Below are 24,349 nucleotides of genomic sequence, written 5' to 3'. Positions count from 1 at the left end.
CCTCACCCATATGATGTCCTCCTCACCCATATGATGTCCTCCTCACCCATATGATGTCCCCCTCACCCATATGATGTCCCCTCACCCATATGATGTCCCCCTCACCCATATGATGTCCTCCTCACCCATATGATGTCCCCATCACCCATATGATGTCCTCCTCACCCATATGATGTCCCCCTCACCCATATGATGTCCCCATCACCCATATGATGTCCTCCTCACCCATATGATGTCCTCCTCACCCATATGATGTCCTCCTCACCCATATGATGTCCTCCTCACCCATATGATGTCCTCCTCACCCATATGATGTCCTCCTCACCCATATGATGTCCTCCTCACCCATATGATGTCCCCCTCACCCATATGATGTCCCCTCACCCATATGATGTCCCCCTCACCCATATGATGTCCTCCTCACCCATATGATGTCCTCCTCACCCATATGATGTCCTCCTCACCCATATGATGTCCTCCTCACCCATATGATGTCCTCCTCACCCATATGATGTCCCCCTCACCCATATGATGTCCCCATCACCCATATGATGTCCTCCTCACCCATATGATGTCCCCCTCACCCATATGATGTCCCCCTCACCCATATGATGTCCCCATCACCCATATGATGTCCCCATCACCCATATGATGTCCTCCTCACCCATATGTCCTCCTCACCCATATGATGTCCTCCTCACCCATATGATGTCCTCCTCACCCATATGATGTCCCCCTCACCCATATGATGTCCCCCTCACCCATATGATGTCCTCCTCACCCATATGATGTCCCCCTCACCCATATGATGTCCCCCTCACCCATATGATGTCCCCCTCACCCATATGATGTCCTCCTCACCCATATGATGTCCTCCTCACCCATATGATGTCCTCCTCACCCATATGATGTCCTCCTCACCCATATGATGTCCTCATCACCCATATGATGTCCTCCTCACCCATATGATGTCCTCCTCACCCATATGATGTCCTCCTCACCCATATGATGTCCTCCTCACCCATATGATGTCCTCCTCACCCATATGATGTCCTCCTCACCCATATGATGTCCCCATCACCCATATGATGTCCTCCTCACCCATATGATGTCCTCCTCACCCATATGATGTCCTCCTCACCCATATGATGTCCTCCTCACCCATATGATGTCCCCCTCACCCATATGATGTCCTCCTCACCCATATGTCCCCCTCACCCATATGATGTCCCCTCACCCATATGATGTCCCCCTCACCCATATGATGTCCCCCTCACCCATATGATGTCCCCCTCACCCATATGATGTCCCCATCATCCATATGATGTCCTCCTTACCCATATGATGTCCCCATCACCCATATGATGTCCCCCTCACCCATATGATGTCCTCCTTACCCATATGATGTCCTCCTCACCCATATGATGTCCCCCTCACCCATATGATGTCCCCTCACCCATATGATGCCCACATCACCCCCCCCCATCCTTGCAGGCCCAGTGAGGGCAGTTGTCGTTCTTGTGTCCAAGCTGAGTCTGCATATTCAGACAGGGGGAGGTGACAGCTATGTTGCTGGCTGATGACAGGTGATCTGTGATGTCTGATGGGACACTGTTGCCAGTGACTTGAAAGCAGCCTGATATTTCAGAAGGAATATGAGCAAAACTAGAAAACCAAAGCTAGGCACTTGGGGACACAGTGCTGTCACCACAGGCATTACTCTTTCTCCCTCAGAAAGCAGGAGAATGGATTTGGCCGCTTTCACTTTCAGCATGGGAATAGTGGCAGTGAGTTGGTTGCTTTAAGGCATCAGGTGAGTTATAGGTGCTGGCTTCAGCCATTTGCTGATGGTTTGTGCTATTGGTTTCTGCGTTGGTATCTCATTTCGGGATCCCATGTTCTCACTGCTGGCTTCAGGGGCAGCTCCTGTCTCTGTCCGTTTGTGGTGGTTCCTATGGACCCCCCCCAGTATGATTACGCTGTTCAGCGTGAATATGCTTCATTGCCCAGGACTCTCACTTCGAGAGAGCTTAAAAAGAACTTTACAGATTTCATGCCAAGCTTTATTTAGCATGGGAGAAATGTGTATGCATAAAATTATAATGCAACTGTTGCCCCGGTCATAATTATAGCTGGTGTCGAGCACTCCTCATTTTATTTTGTTAATTCAGACTCAGCAGGGAAACACCTCTGGGGTCCCTCCCTAGCATTTAATAAACATGTTAACTTTGTGAGCTATAGAGGCTGGCCTGCGCATCAACGTTTATGAGATGCCCGGCAGTTCCACACATTAATGGTTTGCATTTGTGCAGACATCAGTGGGACAGAGCTGGCAAGGTACCTGGGGGATTATCTGTGGGTGAGGGAGGCTGGTGTCTTGTCTGTCCCCTCCCCTTGCTTTGGCTTTGGATATGGCTAGCCCAAGACCAGTTTCCACTTGCAAACATTTCCAACCATCAGCTTGAGCTATTAGTCATTCAGATGAGAAAACGAGACCAGGGAGACTTAGCTATGTTTTATCTGTCCCTGGGGAAGTAAGGGTCATCTCTGAGCACAGAGGCTCTGGCTCCTGTCTGAGTGATGCCCTTTCTGCTGTGTGGTGTAGGATAGTATCTCTTGACTACAGGCACTGAGGTAGATGTGTTACATTCTTAGCATCCTGGTGTCCTTCAGAGCTCTGCACAGAGGACCAAGCCTGTTTGCAGAGGCTAGATACACATGCCCTGGGCCACATATCAGAGGCAGGGTCAGATCTGTGCTGCTTGGAATCAGAATATCCATGTATCCCTCCATCCTTTCCTTTAATGTTAGTGGTCTAAACCTTCTTAGACTAAAGCATAACTATTGGTAGAGCATAGGCCACATGGGTGAACAGCTGAATGGATGTCACATGACCTGCTGAGTGACCTGTAGCCGAGCAGGAGATGGAAATCTGCTCCTCCTCCAGGAGACCCCAGCCCCTGTCACACTGGGGAATCCTGCACAAAACTGCGCCTGTCACAACAATGGGAAAGCCCCAAGATTTGAGAGTAACTTTTGGAAGATTAAGAATGGGCCGGGCAGTGTCTGGTTATGAGGACAGCCTGTTAGAGTTAAGTCTGGCCTGACTCACCTACCTGGGTTGACCAGGTACAAGTCATTGCTGCTGCAGAAAAACAGCCTAATCAAATCGTGACTTCAGATTGTGTTCCTGCTGCGAGCCCGCCTGCTGTTTGACCCAGTAATCTCTTACGTGGCCTGCTCTTCTCATTGTCACGTGGACACTAAAGCCTCTCTTTGGTGAGGCGACTGGAGAGGTTAATTAAGTAGGGCGATAGGCAGAACAGTGTCTAGCAAAAGTCAGTGGTGGCTTTGTTTTTATTTTGCTGTACTGCCACAGATGGCCACCAGAGGGTGATGTTAGCACATGTATTTGCTAAGAAGTCCATCTGGAATGGCCGCTCACTGTTGCTTGGTTTTGGGTCTGTTCCCAAGCTGTGCAGTGGGCAGGATTAGTAAATATATATGGCGTGGGTGAGTTCACATCAAGTTCTTTCCTGGATTATTGCTATTTGAAAGAAATAAGTTGCTGTAGCAGCACACAAGGAACAAAGTCCTTTTCTCATCCGCTGCCTCTTCCAAGTTGTCATTATCCTCTTGGTGGTGATGCTGCTTGCCTTGGGGCCACCAAGACTAGTGTTCTTCACAGCATCCACCACGAGCACCTCATCAGACAACACGCTGGCACCCCAGGCAGGCTGATGTGGCGGTCAACTCGGAGGGTCTCGGTGAAGCTTTGGTGTTGTTATTATTTATCGGGATGCGACCTCCTTGGCCTGTCAGCTCCAGGCTTCTCCTCTCTAAATGGGGCTGGTGACAGTGTGACGATTGCTGGTACCAATATTGGTGGTCACGAGGGAGATGGTGGTGCTGAGGGTGATTGTGGTGAAGGTGATGATGATGGTGGCGATGGTGATCGTGATGGTACTGGTGGTGGCAGCCACCACCATTGCCCATTGCCCAGGACAGCAGGTGGTGACCACGTGTAGTCTCAGGTGTAAAGAAGTGTGTGCATATTACTTATTGGGAAGGAAGGTTACTATTCTGGGCTATAGACTCTTGATGATGCCCGTGTGTGTGTGTGTGTGTGTGTGTGTGTGTGTGTGTGTGTGTGTGTGTGTGTGGCATGTGAGCACTTGTAGAACTCTGAACTGTGAACTCTGAGTAGGTCCTTGGCTTCCCCAACCCACCTACTCATCTGACTCCTGTACTCATCCCATCCTCCCCTCCCAGGACCCCGCTCTCTCTCCCGTCCTCCCCTCTCAGGACCCCCCCCCCCCGCTCTCCCATCCTCCCCTCCCCTCCCAGGACCCCGTTCTCTCTCCCGTCCCCTCCCAGGACCCCGCTCTCTCAGGCTTTATTTGTACAAGCAAGGTATTACTACAACAACCCCATTCCATGGAATTGTGAAAATATTGCAGTGGGTTATTGATTCAGGCAGCTCTGACACTGAGAGGCACCTTTCAATTGGGGTGATAAGACGCCGGCATATCTTAGTCTATTTATCTGTGTTTCTGTCTTTTTAGTGACATGTGAAGTGTTAGTACTTCTTAAAATAGATGGTGTCCTAAGTGGAGAAATACAATAATAAAACCCCTTTAGAGGATTGCTTTGAAGATTACGTACATTTAGTGTGAGCCTTGTATGGTGCTTGTCTATGGCGAGAGCTTGGTAAATTTAAGCCTGCGCCTTCTCTACTTCATCCTTTTAAAATTTTAGTTCCAGCAAGTTTTAATAAGTGTGATGGTATCTTAGGGTTTCTATTACTGTGAAGAGATATCATGACCATGGCAACTCTTACACAGGAAAAACATTTAATTGGGGTGGCTTGTAGTTTCAGAGGTTTAGTCTGCTATCTCCATGGCAGCACGCAGGTGGACATGGTGCTGGAGAGGAGCTGAGAGTTCTACATCCTGATCGGCAGGCAGGAGAAGCAACTGCATGCCAAACTGAGTGTAGCTTGCGCATAGGAGGTGTCAGAGTCCATCTCCACAGTGACACACTTCCTCCAACAAGGGCACACCTGCTCCAGCAAGGCCACACCTCCTAGTAGTGTCATTCGCTATGGGGGCCATTACCCCAGATGGTAATGATGGTGGCGATGATAATGGTGACGTGGTAATGAGATGGTGAAGGTGGTATTGATGACATGCTAGTAACAGCAGTGGTGATGCGAGTGGCCATGGTGATGATGATGGTGATGATGATGGTGGTGGTGATGATGATGATGGTGGTGATGATGATGGTAGTGATGATGATGATGGCGGTCATGGCGATGGTGATGGGATGATGATGATGATGATGGTGGTGGTGATGATGATGATGGTGATGGGATGATGGGGATGATGATTATGATGATGATGGTGGTCATGGCGATGGTGATGGGATGATTATGATGATGATGATGATGGTGGTGATGATGATGATGGTGATGGGATGATGATGATGATGGTGATGGGATGATGGTGATTATGATGATGATGGTAGTGATGATGATGATGATGATGGTAGTGATGATGATGATGATGGTGGTGGTGGTCATGGCAGTGGTGATGATGTTTGTGATGGTAGTGATGATGATGGTGGTGATGGTAGTGACATTGGTGATCATGAGGATGGTGACAGTGGTGATGACGGTGATAGCGTGGGATTTGTACACAGGTGGTTGAGGGTTCTTCAGAGTAAGTGGAATGAACATTCTAGCCTGGTTTCTTCCCTTAGAGATGAAGGAAGGGTGAGGGCTGGAGAGACACAGCGCAGGGGTTCAGAGCACTTGATGCTCTTTCACGTGGACTGCTCTCTGCTCTCATGACCCTCAGGGCAGCTCACAACCCTCTGTGACTCCAGTTCCGGGGATCTGATGCCCTCTTCTGACTGGCAAGGGCACTGTATGCACTGGGTGTACATATATGTGTACATATAGGCAGCACACTCCTGTACATAAAACAGAGTAAAGGAAGTGGCATCTTATGAGACTGAAGGGGTGTGACATCGCACAAAGGTGCACAACGTGACGTTTCATTATATAGGACGTGACAGCAGTCTGGCTTTGTGTTGTTAAAATATTGCCACTCCTATTTGGGAGCTGGTAGCTTCTACGGATTTGATAACTTAAGGACAAGTGAAAAGCAGGAAAACAAAAACTATAAGGGCATTCTTGCTATTTCTTCTCATGAGACAGACAATTCAGTAGGGACTTGGCTCTGGCTGTTGAACTCTTTTGCAGTTAATACATCCAAATAAAAGATAGTTGGAGAGGGTGATTTATGCTAATCAGGGAGCAGAAGTGAGAGATTTTTAAAAGTACAGTCTCTGTGTGGAGTGATTTTGTAACCTAGCAATGCAGCATTCTGTCTTCCTGTGGCTATTGATAGATGCTTAAGCGTTTTGCAATCATTAATCCATCCAAGTGATGCATTCTTAATGTATCTCCATTGGTATTATTACTCGGAAGAAGATGCTAGGCCACTGAGGCTGGGACTACAGCTCCTGAGTGGAGGCAGCATGAACGGTCCTGGGAGGCGTGGGCTCTGCACCAAGGAATTCAGAATCTGAGTTTCTACACCAGTTTCCAGAGATGCAACCCCTTGCTATTCTTGCATATTTCTTTATTTTTAGTTCCCAAATGTTTGATTGTATTTCCTGGAATAAGTTTATTGGAGTTTATCCTGTTTGAGATTTGCTCACCTTGAGTACATTGGTTTATTTTTCCTAAAAATCTAGAGGCTTTCGGTTGTCATTTCTTAACATTTCCCCCGTCTTAACCTCTTTTTCTCATCCCTGGGCTCTGATGATGCGGTTTTAGCTCGCTTGCTGTGGCCCCTGGGTCCCTGCACTCTGCTCACTGTCCCTTCTGGTCCCTGCACTCTGCTCACTGTCCTTTCTGGGCCATGTGTCCTGCTACTCTGTCGTGGGCATCGCCAGTCCTTTCTCCTTGCTTTGATCCCTCCAGCGAAGGCTTTGCCTGTTACTTTTTTGGTGGCAGTTGCTTTGTTTTTCTGTTCTGAACTTTCCAGTTGATTTTGCTTTACCTTGTCTATCTCATGGATGAGGGACTTCAGTTCCCATCTCATGCGTTACTTGGATTTATTTGCCTTTGAAGATTTTTTATTTTTGGTGGTGGTTTTATTTATTTTTGGTGGTGGTTTTATTATTTGGTGGTCGTTTTATTTATTTTGGTGGTCGTTTTATTTAGGTTTCGTCCTCATCGTATTGTCCTGCTGCCTGTCATCTTGCTGGTGTCTGTTCATGGCCTTCTGTCCTCCCACATGCTTTTTCCTGCTCCTTGAAGAGTCGTGGGAAGCGAATGGTGACTGAATCATGGCTGTTTGAGCTGGGAAATCCCGGGTCTCACATAGATAGCTCTCTAGCTTAGCTGGCTCCCTTGATTCTGTTGCGGGAGAGGGTGATGCCTTGTTACTTCCAGTGGGCTTGAGTTCATTTCCCCTGCTGCTTCTTTTGACACTGGGTTAGATGTTGGGAGTCCAGGCTCCCACTGGGCTGGGTGTTGGAATCCAGGCTCCCACTGGGCTGGGTGTTGGGAGTCCAGGCTCCCACTGGGCTGGGTGTTGGAGTCCAGGCTCCCACTGGGTTGGGTGTTGGAATCCAGGCTCCCACTGGGCTGGGTGTTGGAATCCAGGCTCTCCCTGGGTTGGGTGTTGGAATTCAGGCTCCCACTGGGCTGGGTGTTGGAATCCAGGCTCCCAATGGGCTGGGTGTTGGAATCCAGGCTCCCCCTGGGTTGGGTGTTGGAATCCAGGCTCCCACTGGGCTGTGTGGTAGAGTCCAGACTCTGCACTAACTCCATTGATTCTGGGGTGAATTGGTGGAATCCAGGCCCCGGCTGACTCTGGTAACACTGGGTAGGACAGTGGAGTCCAGCCTCTCCAGTGTCCCTGCTGCTGTATCCCGGCCATCCAGGGCTAGAAGGGCTGATACGCATTGTGTCTCCTCCTGCAGCACTTTAGTGGAGAGCTGGTGTGTGCATCCTGACTGGATGCTCATGAGAGTCCTGTTCCCTCTCAACTGAATGTGGGGTTGTCACTCTGGCCTCATTAGGCTGAGAGACTCGCTCAGGAGCGTGTTAGCCTTGTAGTGCCCTGCAGGAGAGTGTAGGATGCAGAGATCGGCCTTGTACTGTGGGTTGCCCCAGGCGGGTGCATGGCATGTCTGCCTCCTGAGAGTCATGGCTCCTGGTCTACTCAGGCTTCACACACTCTGAGCTATTCTGTGCCAGCCGCCTCCGGCCTTTCATGTGTCGAGTTAGAAAGATTCAAGACCTGTCCATAGATGCACAGGCAGTCCGAGGGAACCCAGGGATCCTGACATCCAGTCCCGAGCAGCTTCACGAAACGGCTTGGAGCAGTGGCTCTCAACCTTGCCAATGCTGCAGCCCGTCAGTACAGTTGCTCATGCTGTGGTGACCCCAGCCACAAGTTTATTTTGTTGGTCCTTAGTAGCTGTAAGTTTGCTATGGTCATGAATTCGTAATATAAAAATGCCTGATATGCCACCCCTGTGACCCACAGGAGTCACACAGCACACAGGCTGAGAGCCACTGGCATAGATAGTCACAATCAAGAACCACTTAGATAGTCACAGTCTCTCTAATGTCGTTTCTGAAAGGAAAGCAGTGTCAGATTTTAACCAGGGCTCCTGACTCCAGTGTGTCTCCTGACTTTCCCCATGCTGTCTGGAGTTGGAGGGAGCATTGGGTCCCTGAAAGGATGGGAAAGGCTCTTACTGATAGGAGGCAGACCTCTCTTTCTGACTCTGATACCTGGTGGGCCTGCAGGAGATGCCCCAGGACACTCAGTGATGCTGCTGTGACAGTTTCACAATGAGCGTGAACTCATGTGGCTACTTCAGTAGCAGGCAGCCTCTTGAGGATAGGGGCTGGAATCACGACCGAGACCACAGATGCCAGAACCCCGTTTTGTTCTGGGCGTGCCCGGTGGACTTATAAAGAAGGACAGCACCAAGTGCTGGATGGTGTTCTTCACATTGACTACAGCCTGTGACTTCAGCCCACAACGCCACGAAGGCTCCATCATCTCCCGGGACCCCAGACCCACAGTCTAGTTCCTGGTTTCCTTCTGGGAGGCCTGGGGCAGAGCCCTTGCTCATCTTAGGGTCCCCAGGGCAGATAGGTTGGAGGTCCACAGAGGACCCGACTGCTCCTTAGAGTTTAGAAACGAGGAATTGTTCTTGCCAGCATCTCTGTAACGGTGTAGAGAAGCTGCCTCCAGCCTGTAGATGATTCAGGGGATTGTGTGCTCACACTACAGACTGCTGTGGGTCTCCCTGTGCCGAGCGTGTCATTTCCTCTGAGTCCTTTTGTTAAGGAGGAGAGCATAGTAATTGGACCCCAAAATGCACCCAAATTATCGCATCTTCATCAGAACTGGCTGACAACATAATTATGACTGTATTTCAGGGTATAAGATACACTTTTCATATCTGGCTACTGTAGGAATAAAAGCGGCTCTCCTGCGGTTATTTTGGTATATTCATAACCCTTAACATCGGGGAGGTACAGCATGGTACAGCTCCCCCTTTTTACATGCTTTGACATTTTGCTGTTCATGCATGGCTTTAAAAACATCTCAAGGAGCGCCCTGTCACCTTCTGTGTTGGAGACCTGTGTTCAAGAGGGCATGCCCTGTGCTTTGTCCTGGGTGTCTGGGGCAGGCCGTCATTGAATACACAATTATGTTTGTAGTAGCAGAGCAGAGGTCCTCACCGGGCTGCCCTCTCCTGCTCATTTCCAGTCAGCAGCAATGTCCTGCCAGGCATGCGCGTCTCAGGCCCTCACGTCCCTTCTCTGTCCCTGACGGGACCCCTTAGTGACCCCCTGTGTCATGCCAGCATCCCCCCCCCCATTTTCCCTGTCTCCTCACGCAGCACAGGCTGTTGCCCTTTCCTGCTACAGTTGGTGAACAAACTCCCCGTTCTCAGAGGACTGGCGTGGTGGGCTCAGCAGGGCGACCTCAGGCAGCGGGGCAGCCTTGGGAGTGAGGCGCTGGGGAGCAGCTCTGAGAGTGAAGCCATCACTGCTCACTTCTTAGCCATGTTGGTTCTTGTCCTTGCCCTGCTTGTTAACACCCCGATTTCTGGGAGTTGTCTCCCTGTTTGGTGCCTCCTAGGATCTGCCTCCTGTGACTCTGTCGCCAGCCTTTCCTGGTCCAGTTTTCTTCCTGAGCCCTGTCTCATGGCCACACTGCTTGGCCAGGCCCACATTATGAGTGCTTGTTTTGTCCTCCCTCAGAATTGCAGGCTCAGTCCACTACCCAACGGCTGAGCATGCAGTGGGTGCCTGGGAGGCTCTGATTATTAGCAGAGGGTCGAGGTAGGTGTCACCCTGGGGTACCTTCTTCTCTGAGGTCAGCACTCTGATGTAGTGCTACCATGCAAGAAGCCATCATACTTGTTTAGTCTCCACATGATGTTTGCTGTGCCTTTGGATCAAGAGAGGCCTTATAATAATAACTCTGCGATCCCTAGTCGCCCCCCCGCGCCAAATGTCACAAGGTTCGCAGTCTTCTGAGAACATCTGTGACGTGAGTTAGCATACTGGACTCGTAGAGGTGGTTATTGGGAAGTTACACTATTGCAAAGTGTGAGGAACAGCGGTTCTGTGTTGTCTATGCCATGGCAGTGTGAGGGTCACCTCTTGGCAGGCCTGGGCCCAGAGTCATCTTGGTATAATCAGATCAGGGCTGTTCCATGGCCTGTGGTGATATGTTAGCTTAGTGTTGTGTGTGTTTAACTTTGTTTCAGACATGAATGGCTTTAGTCCTGTACTATTTTAGCTATAACTTGGTGGAGCTCAGCTCACGCTTTGTAGCCACACAAATCCTTGTCAAAACCAGGTATCAGGCTGTGAGGATTGATACTTTCCATTTGACAGGTTCTAGGATCACCAGATCATGCCCCTGATGGATAATCTAGGTCCTGTTAATTAACTGGGAAGATCCATTCTGCCTGTGAGAGCTACCATTCCACAGGCCCGGGTCCATGCTGAATAAAAGGGAGAAAGTGAACTCTCTTTGCTTCCTGATTGGCGGTGTGACCAGCTGCCTCCAGCCCCTGCCACCCTGTGTTTTGCTCCAGGGTGGACTGTGAACCCCTTAACCTGTGAGACAAGGCCTTGGAGCATGGTGGGACAACCTGGTGTCTGTTCCCAAGGAGGCTGTCAGCCTCCTCTGCCCGCTGACTTCAGCCACACAGAGGGTACTTGAACTTCTTCTCTGAGGTCAGGCCACTTTGTAGTATTTAGGGATGTATGGGAGTTCGAAACTTAACCTGGGTCTGCCTGGTTGCAAATCATATCATAGTAGTCTTTCCACTTTAGCAGACATGTAAAAATGTCAACAACAACAAAATCTGCTTCTTAATGGCTTTTGGATCCTAAATATATTTGATACGCATTTGTATTTTTTGTTTTATTTTGTTTTTTCGAGACAGGGTTTCTTTGGCTTTGGAGGCTGTCCTGGAACTCACTTGGGGGACCAGGCTGGCCTCGAACTCACAGAGATCTGCCTGCCTCTGCCTCCCAAGTGCTGGGATTAAAGGCGTGCGCCACCACCGTCTGGCCTATTTGTAATGATTCTATCGAACTGAGAAAATGAATTCTTTCTTCTCCTTGTGTCTTCTTACCTAATATCACGTTGGGAACAAGAGGAATTACTAGTTTTGTTGTGAAAAGTGATGTGCTTCAGGTAGGAATTAGTGGCATGGAGCAACGCATTCCTAGCTTTTGTGTCTCATTCAGCATTGGAGCCAGTCGGTCGGTCATTGCAAGGGTCTTCGCTCTTGGCAGGTGTGCCCTGCGCAACCTTTCCTTGCGTCTGGTCTGAGGGAATTTGGCTGGAGTGCTGAGTGATGCCCAGTGTGCTTCTTTTCATCTGAGGCAGGGCAGGGCTAACTTCTAGACCATGGTCGTCTTTCCCTTGACTGTGCTTTTCTGGAGTCTGGACTGCTGTCTGGATTTGGGTCACAGGGAAGTCCATGCTGGTCTCTTCCAGAGGAAGTCTTGAAATACTGAAAACAGAATTTTCTTCTCATCATGGCCTCCTGGGGCATCCATCTGCAAAGGGAACATAGTCTGCAGGAGGCTGATGACACCGCATACACCGATTTTCTCTCCGATTTTGTTTTCTTTTTCTTTCTTATTGTTTGGCTCTTTGGAGTAATCATTGTTTATGTGATAGAGAAATAACATTATTTTATGTGTTTTTTTTTCTTACAGAAAATACAGCCATCTTCATGTGTAAATGTTGTAATCTTTTCTCACCAAATCAGTCAGAGCTCCTGACCCATGTCTCTGAGAAGCATGGGGAAGAAGGGGTCAACGTGGATGACGTCATCATTCCGCTCAGGCCCCTGAGTACTCCTGAAGCCCCCAACCCAAGCAAGGGTGGAGATGGTAAGGACAGCTGGCGGGCTGGGCAGGATCTTGGGATACAGGAACATTCTAGCTTTCTGTGAGGCCCACCCTCTAGCTCATGGACGCAGAAGAAACTTAGAAAATCCACCTGGAGCCACATAATTGTCTCAATGTAGATCTCGAGGAAGACCAAATACGTGTGTGTGTGTGTGTGTGTGTGTGTGTGTGTGTGTGTGTGTGTGTGTGTGTGTGTGTGTATGTTTGAGGCAGGTTCTAATGGGATAAAAACTGACCTCAAACAGTTGTCTGTGGGGTGAGTTCAGCTCTGGCACTCACCAGCTGAGTTATTTAAAACCATCGAAGTTTCTTTTCTAATCGTCACTGCTTATCTGAGAAGTGAAGACAAGCATTCACACTAAGTCAGAGAATGCGCCTCCTGTGCCTCGGGTCCGGAATAGATGAGGATGAAGGGAGGTGCTGTTACACACTATGAATAAATGACTATCTTTAGTCGGTGTATTATAAACAAAGCTGTATTATAAACCTAAAGGAGGGTCCAGATTGTGAATCTTGGAGTGACACAGCATCCTCCAGGTTCGCAGTCAGTGGGCAGAGTGAGACACATCTGTCTGCAGCTGCTGTACCTCCATTCCTGAGTGACATCGGCTCCGGCAGGTACCATGGGTTAGAGAAGCCATCCAGGCACTGTAATTAGGTCCCCGCAGACGACAAGGAGAAGATACGGCACAGGAGGAACAGCTGGGAACGAGACTTAGAAAAATTCCCCACCAAACCCTTTCTGTGACGAGGGGCGGCAGCCATGGATGCCCAGGCTTGGTGGTGACTGCCCCCATCAAGGGCTTCATAGTCTCTCTCATCCCACAGTCGCTCCCTCCCTGGGACGCTCAACTGGCATTCAGAACAGCCTGGCTTATTGATCATCTGTCGGACGCTGTTAACAAGGAGAGACTCCAGACAAAATCTGTTTGGTTAATAAGTCCCTCCGGCCAAGGCCTAGGTGCTGGAGAAATACATCTGGCAGATGATTAAGTTGTTGATAGAAAGTTTTATTAGTTGCGATTTGTGTTGTGTGTTGAGAAACTAAGAAAATACGGCACCTGAATAGGCAAAGGAAGATGAGGAATTCTGCTGCCTCCTCCACCCTCGAGGCTTTGGGACAGACTGTCCTCTCTCCCACAGAAAAGCCAGTCTGTGGATAGTCCTACATCCATAGACTGTCCATAGTCACTGGCCAACCTGTAGGGTACGCTTAGTGCTCTGCTTTGAAGAAACAGAGAAAGCCTTCCTGGGCTCTGAGAGCTGCACCTCCTCAGCACAGGGAGCCTCAGTCCAGACCCTTTCCCTGCCACTTGAGGAGTGCTGACCCCAGGGAGGAGCTACTAGTAAAAGGCCATCTGCAGAACTGCTTCCCCACTGAGCCTGCGGAGTGAGGTTTCCCAGGAGGAGAGGCTCGGGTAAGAAACACCTTGACTGTTTGGGTCGGACAGACGTGAACTCAGGAAAATGGGAGGTTTCTCTATCAAATCACCTGGCAGGCAGGAGATGGTGGGTTAGCATGGCCAGCCAGTGAGAGTAGCTTTCACAGAGGTGTTAGTTCTTTTTCTTCAGTGTTGCTTGAGGTGAAATGGGGCATGAATCAAACAGAGAATAATTTTACATTTCTGTTTCTTTTATAAACAAGAACTAGAAAAACGATAGTAAAGCCCGTGTATGCTTCCAGGGAGTTCTGTGTGTGGGTGTTTTATGAGATCGTGAGATGTGTATGCTGACTTCTACCCTGTCCCTCCTTACCTAGAGATATCAGTATCCCCTCAGAACCTTGTCCCCTTCCTGATGATATGACCCGTATTTGACGCTAGAACCCCCAAACCTGTCTTCTCGTGCCCTTTATCACCTGCGGTCTAGCCCCTGGGAACCGGCAATTGACGGAAGGAAAGGCGACCCTTCCGCCTTGGGAAGCTAGTTCCTCAAAGACCGTTTTATCTTGCTCACTTATGCACAGTCCTCGGCCTTAACCAGCTTGCGTTGGCATAGCCATGTGTTGGGTCAGAGCCCCTTTGTCTGGGCTCCAGGACCCCACTCTTGAGTCTCAAATCCATCATCCCTGGCCACATCTGTGGTGCTTTTTCTCACTGACCCCAGAGATGGCATTGGCCCATTCCTTTCTTGGGGACAGTGCCCCAGCACAGGGCTTGGTACACCCTGAATCCTCTTACCCAAGTACCAGAAGAGCGTGTCACCACTTGAAATGGTCGTCTTCTGTTTTTTGCTTTGTTTGGTTTTTTTTTGCATTGGCTTTGCTGCCTTCCCTTGTCTCTTAGAGGATGGGCTCCACCCCACCTGTCACTTCTCAGGGAACATCACTAGAGACCAACAGAATATAAATTAAAATGATACATAATTGAAAATCTTTTATTGTCAGATTGGTGAAAGATATTAAGCATGTAATAGTATTCTTGGTTGTCATGAGTATGGGAAAATAGAAGCTTCTAGATCCTGGCAGAATGCGAATGGGCAATCTGTTTCAAAGAGCATTCTGATAGAAGCCTTTGGCATTCTAAGTGAGCACACCCTCTCTCTGCCCAAGCACAGCCTGCATACATACACAGTGTAGTGTTCATGGTGCATTGTCTATAAGTTGGAGAAGAGATAGCTGCCCAGAAAAGTTAAGTGAATTGTATAGTTTTTTCCTGTAGAAGCAAATACCACCCAGACATAAGAAGAACCAGGAGAAATGCTAATAACACGTTGAGTCATGCTTGAACTTTGCTGAGCTGGGCGTGCGTGAGCTTTTCTCTCTGCCTTTCTATCCATTGACTTTAGGGTTTCCCTGCTTTTGTTCCTCTATGCATTTCAAGTTCTTTGTGACCTATTTTTCAGTCCGCTGATTCTGTTACCTTTTTGAGATAAAGCGGATGTAAAATTTCACCATATTAATAACCTTAGAGCATCAATTTCCATGGTTTTAAGCATGGTAAAAATATGTACACTGTCACAGTTACCCAATTCTGGAACATTCTCATCACTGCAAAGCAAAACTAAAATAAAAACCCTTGTACCCACCAAGCAATCCTATTTTCCTTTCTTCTTACACCCTGGAGCTCACTGACTGACCGCGTGTCCCCGTGGATGTCCATGCTCTGTATGTTTCGTATAAACAGGAGTCGTAAAGCGTGGCCTTGTGTGTCTGGCTCCTCTCGCTCACTGTGCTCTTTTCAGGACTTATCCGCGTGGTAGCATGTGCCAGGTCACTCTCATGAATGAGTGGCATCACAGAGCATGGGTATGTTCTACTCTATTGTGAATAATGCTTCTATGCACATTAATGTACAGGTTTGCACATAAATAAGTTTTCATTTCTTTTGAGTATGTGCCTAGGAATGGAATGGCTGGGTTATGTAATTCTGTGTTTAAACTTTTTGAGTGTGTGTGTGTGTGTGTGTGTGTCTGCATGTGGAGGTCACAGTAGGCTGTTATTTGTTACCTCTCACTCTCTGTTTTATTGTTGAGAGACAGGCCTCTCATGGTGAGCTGTCTCTGCCTCTTATTACATATGCAGCATAGTGAGAGTTGAGCAACCATAACATAACACAGACCAGTTAAGACTCTGCTAGTCTCTAGTAAAGTCGCCAGCATGGCTAATCTTACACTTTGAGTTTATTGTAAAGTAAAATAAAGGTTACTTCAGCATCAGCACTGTGCTACCTGGATAGTTGCTCTCGGGGCAACTATCACAGAATGGCTAACAGGTAGGTATCATAAACAGTGTTTATGTGCTGAACAGAGCGGCGGTGCCGGAGACTGCCTCAGGCTGTGGTTTGTTTAGTTCTGCAATTGCTCGTTTGGTATGTTTGGATCGGTGTGGATCACGGATCATGGAGCTCATGGAAAGTGAAACTGATGCTGAGGAGGACCAGCAGCGCAGGCAGGGAGTCCCCACTGAGCTGAGCTGCCTTTCCGCGTCATTGTCACACATGCATACATGTGTATGTGTGTTTTTCTATGTAACTTACCTTTGACTTAAATTTCTCTCTAGTACATTTTTTCCCTTTTTTGTGTTTAGTAGAAGATTTATTGCTTGCTAATTTTAAAAATGATTTCCTAAGAATTTAATTAAAGCCAGGTTCTTACAATGAGAAAATTTGTCCCAGAGTCTGTGATTAGGAGCATCGTGTTGTGTTTCTCTTTGTGAAAGTCCGCAAAGACTGAAGCTTGTTCTGGCTTCGTTTCTCTCTAATGGCTTCCACTCAGGTTTAACCTTCACGATTCATTTTAACTCGAGAGATACTTGAAACAGTTTAATTAAAATCTTAACTGAGTAGTAATTGATTTATTGTTTTTCTCTCCCATTATAACATGAAGGTTCCTAAATCCTCTGGTTTGTTTGATAGTCCTTTAATCCTCTTTCCTCACAGAGGATGTGGCCTGCAGAATGACCTTTCACTTTCTCCCTCTTGCAAATCAAGTCTTTGGCTGTGATCCACGCTGTGATCCAGAAAACAAAATTGCCTATTGGATCAAGTTCATTTTCCCTGGCACGTGTGTGGGTACACGTGCGCACGCGCACGTGTGTGTGTGTGTGTGTGTGTGTGTGTGATTTGTTTTGTTCTGTGTGTGCATGTGCCTGTGTATGTGTGTGTGTGCATGATTGTAATATATGATTTGGAGTGTGTGTGTATGATTGTAATATAAGGTTTGTTTTGTATAAGTGTGTGTGCATGACTGTGATAAATGGCTTATTTTGTGTGTGTGTGTGTATGCACATGTGAGCACACCTGTGTGTATGATTGTGATATATGGTTTATTTTGTGAGTATGTGTGTGCATACTTGTAAGTGTGTGTGTGCGCGCGCGTGCATGTGTGTGATGGTGTTTGTGTGCATGGAGAGCTGGGTCACTGAGCTCATTTAATGATGAGGAACTTATGGGTCGTCCAAGAGCCCTGTTTGGGCTGTTTTGTCTTCTCCCTCTTCTTCCCCCTCTGAGTTCCCCTTCCTTTTCCTCTTTTCCTTTCCTTTCCACTTCGGTACTCACTCTGTACCCATTGATCATGGGTAGCTCTGTGCCTGCTTCTGTGATAGGTGCTGCGGGGTCCCAGGTGCTGTGCCTGTTAGCTGGCCTCGCTGGAGCATGATGTGTAGTTAAGACACACTGAATGCAGGGGCCGAGAGCTCCTGAGCCTCGCTGGAGGATGATGTGTAGTTAAGACACACTGAATGCAGTGGCCGAGAGCTCTTGGGTGCTGAAGTCTGGACTACTCAAGTGGGGTTCATATGCTCTGACTTGAAGTAGAAGGCTTCCTGGGGAAGTGATATCAAAAACTTTCAGTCTGTTTTGTTTTCTCTTCTGGACATTTTAAAGAGGTCAGGCCATTTTGAATGATGTACGCGTGTTTTGGTCTAACATGGTTGCCAGATTCACTGACTGAGACAGTTCCATTCATATCTTACCTTGGCCACTGACTAGTTCTGTGACTTGGGTCACATTAACTACTTTTTGCAAGTGTCATGAATTTTATTCATTTTGTCATCTGTGTGTACGAGAGCTATCGTGTGTATACACATACACCACAAGTGTGCCGGTACCAACAGAGACCAGGAGAGGACATCAGATTCCACGGCACTGGAGTTACAGGTTGTTGGGAACCACCCGGTGTGGGTACTAGTAAACAAACTTGGGGTCTGTCCGAGAAGCTGCAGGTGAACACTCTTAACCCCTGTGCTGGCTCTCCACTCTGCCTCGGTCTTGTTGACTGTGTAATGGGATAGTATCTGGGGATTGATTACTTCACCCTGCCTCTGTCTTCGTGACTGTGTAATGGGATAGTGCCTGTGAAGTGCCCAGCACGGTGCCTGTGGTGAGCGTGCGCCTGCGTTGTTAACTGTGGCTGTCAATTCCACAGTACGGCTGATAAAACTTCAGCGAGAGAGCAGCTTCGGCCTTTGGCCTCTGGTGCCTCAGCTGTAGAACAGGGCGCAGTCTTTCCTCGCAGAGGGGCGTGGCGATGTTCAGAAACCTAAAAGGCTGAGGCTCCCTGGGTTCTGATAAATAATTCATTGTCTCCCCTCTCGCTTCCTTTGGAAATAAATGTCAGGAAGATTGACTGTCAGGGTCCTACAGTGTTAATCTTTCCAGACTTGCCCAGCTCTGGAGCTGTTGTGACTCAGACCAAGCTGCCGCATAAGAGCGCTGGGAAGCTGGTTATCCGAGGTGTGGCCATAATAAGATCAGTGTGACCTTAATTCTGCATTGGTTTCTTGGTGTATGAGCTATTTTAAAACAACAGAATCAGAGTGAACAGGAATGAATGCACGCACATCTAGGAGTCACATTATCTAATGATGGCCTGGTTGGGAAGGCAGTAATTTCTTAACTAGGATATTGCACGTCAGAAATGTTCAGGCTGGGGGTGGGGTGACAAACAGTTGCCACCCCGTCGGTCATTCTTGAGTGCTCGACCCGCTGTGTTACAGCGGCCACGTTCGTAACAGGGGCTCTGTAAAGTGCACACTGTTCTGGGCCTAGAAACTTGAGTGTAGGGAGGGCTGAATCCAGGGCCATCCAACTCAAAGGCATTGCCCTGTACACTGCGTCCACCCAGATGTTCACGGCTGCCCATCGTCAGCCAGCCCCGAGGAGCAGTAGCGTCTGTGGGAGAGGATGAGAACACCCACCTTACTGCTCTGCAAGCTGGGCAGATGGCTCTGGAAAGAGTGCCAAGCCCTGGGAACCTGTGGCTCTTCCGCTTGTTTCCTACAGAGTGAATTACGTTTGGTATACACACCTCACAGAGCTTTTATAACAACGAAATGAGGGCACACCTGAGTAGAGCCTCACAAACTTGAGGGATGCAAAAGAAAGGGCTTACGTTAGTAGACTTCTTGTTTTGTCGGCCTTTGACAGGGGCTTCGGCCTTGGAGCTGTAAGGGTGTGTGCTTTTTAAATTAATTCTTAAGTTATTTAACTTTTTACATATGTTACTCCCAGCTCCCTCTCCCTCCCCGCCCCCCATCCTCCCCACCCCCCATCTTCCCAACCCACCATCCCATCTCCTCTCCCCTCCCCAGGAAGGGTAAGGCCTTCTGTGGGTTTTTTTTTTCAAAGTTACAAGGGTGGTTTTATTTTTTTTCCATTTTTTTTTTAATTTAGGTTAGAAACAATCATGTCAATCCCAGCTCCCTCTCCCTCCCCTCCTTCTCCGCCCTCCCTGCCAGGTCCCCCAGTCCCCTACCCAATCTCCACTCCAATCCCCAAGGAAGGCAAGGCCCTCCATGGTGGATCTCCAGTATCTGTCATTTCATCCAGGGCAGGGCCTAGGCCCTCCCCCCAAGAGTCCCGGCTGAGAGAGCCTCCCATATTGTGGCATGGGCACTCAAAGTCTATTTGTACATCAGGGATAAATACTACCCAAGGCCCCATAGGTTACCTAGGCCTCCTTACTGACACCCACATTCAGGGGGTCTGGGTCAGTCCCATGCTTTCCACACAGCCAACAATCTGGAGTCCAAGAGCTCCCCCTTGTTCAGGTCAACTGTTTCTGTGGGTTAAACCAGCCCACTCTTAACTCCTTTGCCCATCAGTTCTCTCTTTCTGACACTGGATTCCAGGAGTTCAGTTCAGTGTTTGTCTGTGGGTATCTGCCTCTGCTTTCATCAGTCTGTGGATGAAGGTTCTGTTTCCTTAGGCTCTCTGGCAATGGGATTGTATGCTGGCACTCCCCTGATTCAGGTCTAAAATCCATATATGAGTGAGTACATACCATGTTTCTTTTTTTGTGACTGGGTTACCTCACTCAGTATGGTTTCTTCTAGTGCCATCCATTTGTCTGCAAATTTCAAGATTCCATTGTTTTTTTCCACTGAGTAGTACTCCATTGTGTAAATGTACCACATTTTCTCTATCCACTCTTCAGTTGAGGGACATCTAGGTTGCTTCCAAGTTCTGGCTATTACAAATAATGCTGCTATGAACATAGTGGAACAGACATCCTTGTTGTATAAATGGGCATCTTTTGGATATATGCCTAAGAGTGGAGTTGCTGGGTCTTGTGGTAGGTTTATTCCCATTTTTCTGAGGAATCTCCATACTGATTTCCAAAGTGGCTGAACCAGTTGGCACTCCCACCAGCAATGGAGGAGTGTTCCCCTTTCACCACATCCTCTCCAGCATAAATTGTCATTGGTGTTTTTGATTTTAGCCATTCTGACAGGAGTGAGATGGTATCTCAGAGTTGTTTTGATTTGCATTTCCTGGATGGCTAAGGATGTTGAGCACTTTCTCAAGTGCCTCTCAGCCATTTTAGACTCCTCTATTGAAAATTCTCTATTTAGTTCTGCAGCCCACTTTTTAATTGGATCCTTTGGTGTTTTGGAGACTTGCTTCTTGAGTTCTTTGTAAATTTTGGAGATCAACTCTCTCTCAGATGTGGGGTTAGTGAATATTTTTTCCCATTCTGTGGGCTGTCTTTTTGTCTTGCTGACTGTGTCCTTTGCCTTACAGAAGCTTCTCAGTTTCAGGAGGTCCCATTTATTAATTGTTGATCTCACTGTCTGTGCTAGTGGTGTTATGTTCAGGAAGCTGTCTCCTGTACCAATTTGTTCAAGGGTACCACCCACTTTCTCTTCTAAGAGGTTCAGTGTGGCTGGGTTTATGTTGAGGTCTTTGATCCATTTGGACTTAAGTTTTGTGCATGGCGATAAACATGGATCGATCCTCATTCTTCTACATGCCAGCCTCCAGTTATGCCAGCACCATTTGTTGAAGATGCTTTCTTTATTCCATTGTATATTTTTAGCTTCTTTGTCAAAGATCAGATGTTCATACGTGTGTGGGTTAATATACAGGTTTTCAATTCGATTCCATTGGTCTACCTGTCCATTTTTGTGCCAATACCAAGCTGTTTTCAGGACTATAGCTCTATAATAGAGCTTGAGGTCAGGGATAGTGATGCCTCTGGACGTTGCCTTGTTGAACAGGGTTGTTTTGGCTATCCTGGGTCTTTTGTTTTTCCATGCAGAATTGATTATTGTTCTTTCAAGGTCTGTGAAGAATTGTGCTGGGATTTTAATGGGGATTGCATTGAATCTGTAGATTGCTTTTGGCAGGATTGCCATTTTTACTACATTGATCCTACCTATCCAAGAGCATGGGAGATCTTTGCATTTTCTGAGGGCTTCTTTAATTTCTTTCTTTAAAGATTCAAAGTTCTTGTGATACAGGTCTTTCACTTGTTTGGTTAGCATTACCCCAAGGTATTTTATGTTGTTTGTGGCAATTGTAAAGGGTGATGTTTCTCTGATTTCTTTTTCAGCCCTTTTATCATCTGTATATAGTAGGGTTACTGATTTTCTTGAGTTGATCTTGTAGCCTGCCACTTTGCTGAAAGTATTTATCACCTGCAGGAGTTCCGTGGTAGAGTCTTTTGGGTCACTTATGTAAACTATCATAACATCTGCAAATGGTGAAACTTTGACCTTTTCTTTTCCAATTTGTATCCCCTTGATCTCCTTTTGTTGTATTATTGCTCTAGCTAGAACTTCCAGTACAACATTGAAGAGGTATGGGGAGAGGGGACAGCCTTGCCTTGTTCCTGATCTTGGGGGAATTGCATTGAGTTTCTGTCCATTTAGTTTGATGTTGGCTATTGGTTTGCTGTATATAGCTTTTATTATGTTGAGGTAAGTTCCTGTTATCTCAGATCTCTCCAAGACCTTTATCATGAAGGGGTAGTGGATTTTGTCAAAGGCTTTTTCAGCATCCAGTGAGATGATCATGTGATTTTTGTTTTTCAGCTTGTTTACATAGTGGATTACATTGATGGATTTTCGTATGTTGAACCAACCCTGCATGCCTGGGATGAATCCACTTGATCATGGTGGATGAGTTTTCTGATGTGTTTTTGGATCTGGTTTGCCAGTATTTTATTGAGTATTTTTGCATCAATGTTCATGAGGGATATTGGTCTGAAGTTCTCTTTCTTAGTTGTGTCTTTGTGTGGCTTGGGTATCAAGGTTATTGAAGCCTCGTAGAAAGAGTTTGGCAAGGACCCTTCTGCTTCTGTTGCCTGGAATACTTTGAGAAGAATTGGTATAAGCTGTTCTTTGAATTTCTGGTAGAATTCTGCACTGAGGCCATCTGGCCCTGGGCTTTTTTTTTGTTGTTGTTGTTGTTGGGAGACTTTTGATGACTGCTTCTATTTCCTTAGGTGTTATAGGTCTATTTACATTGCATATCTGTTCTAGATTTAATTTTTGCAAGTGATATCTATCCAGAAAATTGTCCATTTCCTTTAGATTTTCAAATTGTGTGGAGTACAGGCTTTCAAAGTATGACCTGATGATTCTCTGGATTTCCTCAGTGTCTGTTGTTATGTCCCCCTTTTTCTTTCTGATTTTGTTAATTTGCATGTTCACACTCTGTCGTTTCGTAAGTTTGGATAAAGGTTTGTCTATCTTGTTGATTTTCTCAAAGAACCAACTCTTTGTTACATTGATTTTTTTTATATTGTTTCCTAGTCTCAGCTTTATTGTTTTCAGCCCTCAATTTGATTATTTCCTGGTGTCTACTCCTCCTGGGTGAATTTGTTTCTTTGTGTTCTAGAGCTTTCAGTAGTGCTGTTAATTCTCTAGTATAACTATCCTCCAGTTTCTTCATGTGGGCACTTAGTGCTATGAACTTCCCCCATAGCACTGCTTTCAAAGTGTCCCATAAGTTTGGGTATGTTGTGTCTTTATTCTCATTGAATTCTAGGAAGTCTTTAATTTCTTTTTTTATTTCTTCATTGACCCAGGAATGGTGCAATTGTGCATCATTAAACTTCCACGATTTTGTAGGTTTTCTGCAATTTGTGTTGTTGTTGAATTCTAATTTTAACGCATGGTGGTCTGATAAGGTGCATGGAGTTATTCCAATTTTTTTGTACCTGTTGAGGTTTGATATGTTGCTAAATATATGGTCGATTTTTGAGAAGGTTCCATGTGGCGCTGAGAAGAAGGTATATTCTTTTGTGTTTGGATGGAATGTTCTATAGATGTCTCTTAATCCCAATTGGGTTATAACTTCTATTAGTTCCTTTGCTTCTTTGTTAAGTTTCTGTCTGGTAGTCCTGCATAGAGGTGAGAGTGGGGTGTTGAAGTCTCCCACTATAAGTGTGTGGGGCTTTATATGTGATTTGAGTTTTAGTAATGTTTCTTTTATGAATGTGGGTGCTTTTGTATTTGGGGTATAAATGCTCAAAATTGAAACTTCATCTTGGTGGATTTCTCCTGTGATGAGTATGAAGTGCCCTCCTTCATCTCTTTTGATTGATTTTATTTTGAAATTTAATTTGTTAGATATTAGGATTGCTACCCCCGCTTGTTTCTTGGGTACATTTGATTGGAAAATCTTTTCCCAACCCTTAATTCTGAGGTAATGTCTGTCTTAGAGACTGAGGTGTGTTTCTTGTATCCAGCAGAAGGATGTATTCTGTCTTTGAATCCATTCTGTTAGCCTGTGTCTCTTTATGGGCAAGTTAAGACCATTAATATTGAGGGATATTAATGACCCGTGACTGCTCATTCTTGTTTGTTTTGGAATAGTTGATGGTGGTGAAATTATATGTGGGTTTCCACCCTTTTTCTTTTGGCTGTTGGTAAGGGGGGATTATCTATTGCCTATGTTTTTTCTGGTTGTAGTTAACTCCCTTGGTTTGGGGTTTTCCTTCCAGAACTTTCTGTAGGGCTGGGTTAATGGATATGTATTGTTTAAATTTGATTTTGTCATGGAATATCTTGTTTTCTCCATCTATAGTGATTGAGAGCTCTGCTGGGTATAGCAGTCTGGGCTGGCATCCATGGCCTCTTAGTGTTTGTAGAATATCTATCCAGGACCTTCTGACTTTCAGAGTTTCCATGAAGAAGTC

General features: G+C 46.8%; 1 protein-coding gene across 3 annotated transcripts in view; it reads left to right on the top strand.

The window, feature by feature from the left end:
* Nucleotides 1-24,349, top strand: part of Zfat (zinc finger and AT-hook domain containing) — a 179,000-nt gene that overhangs the window by 21,632 nt on the left and 133,019 nt on the right. For all 3 annotated transcript variants that reach the window (XM_040730394.1, XM_040730393.1, XM_040730395.1), the window contains exon 2: nucleotides 12,290-12,466. In XM_040730394.1, the coding sequence (XP_040586328.1) occupies nucleotides 12,290-12,466 (177 nt within the window). The remainder of the gene's footprint in view (nucleotides 1-12,289; nucleotides 12,467-24,349) is intronic.

The sequence above is a fragment of the Mesocricetus auratus genome, unplaced genomic scaffold (assembly GCF_017639785.1).
Source record: "Mesocricetus auratus isolate SY011 unplaced genomic scaffold, BCM_Maur_2.0 Super-Scaffold_100023, whole genome shotgun sequence".
Classification (NCBI taxonomy): domain Eukaryota; kingdom Metazoa; phylum Chordata; class Mammalia; order Rodentia; family Cricetidae; genus Mesocricetus; species Mesocricetus auratus.
The sequence above is the reverse complement of the archived record's forward strand: the minus strand, read 5'-3'. Positions and strand labels throughout refer to the sequence as shown.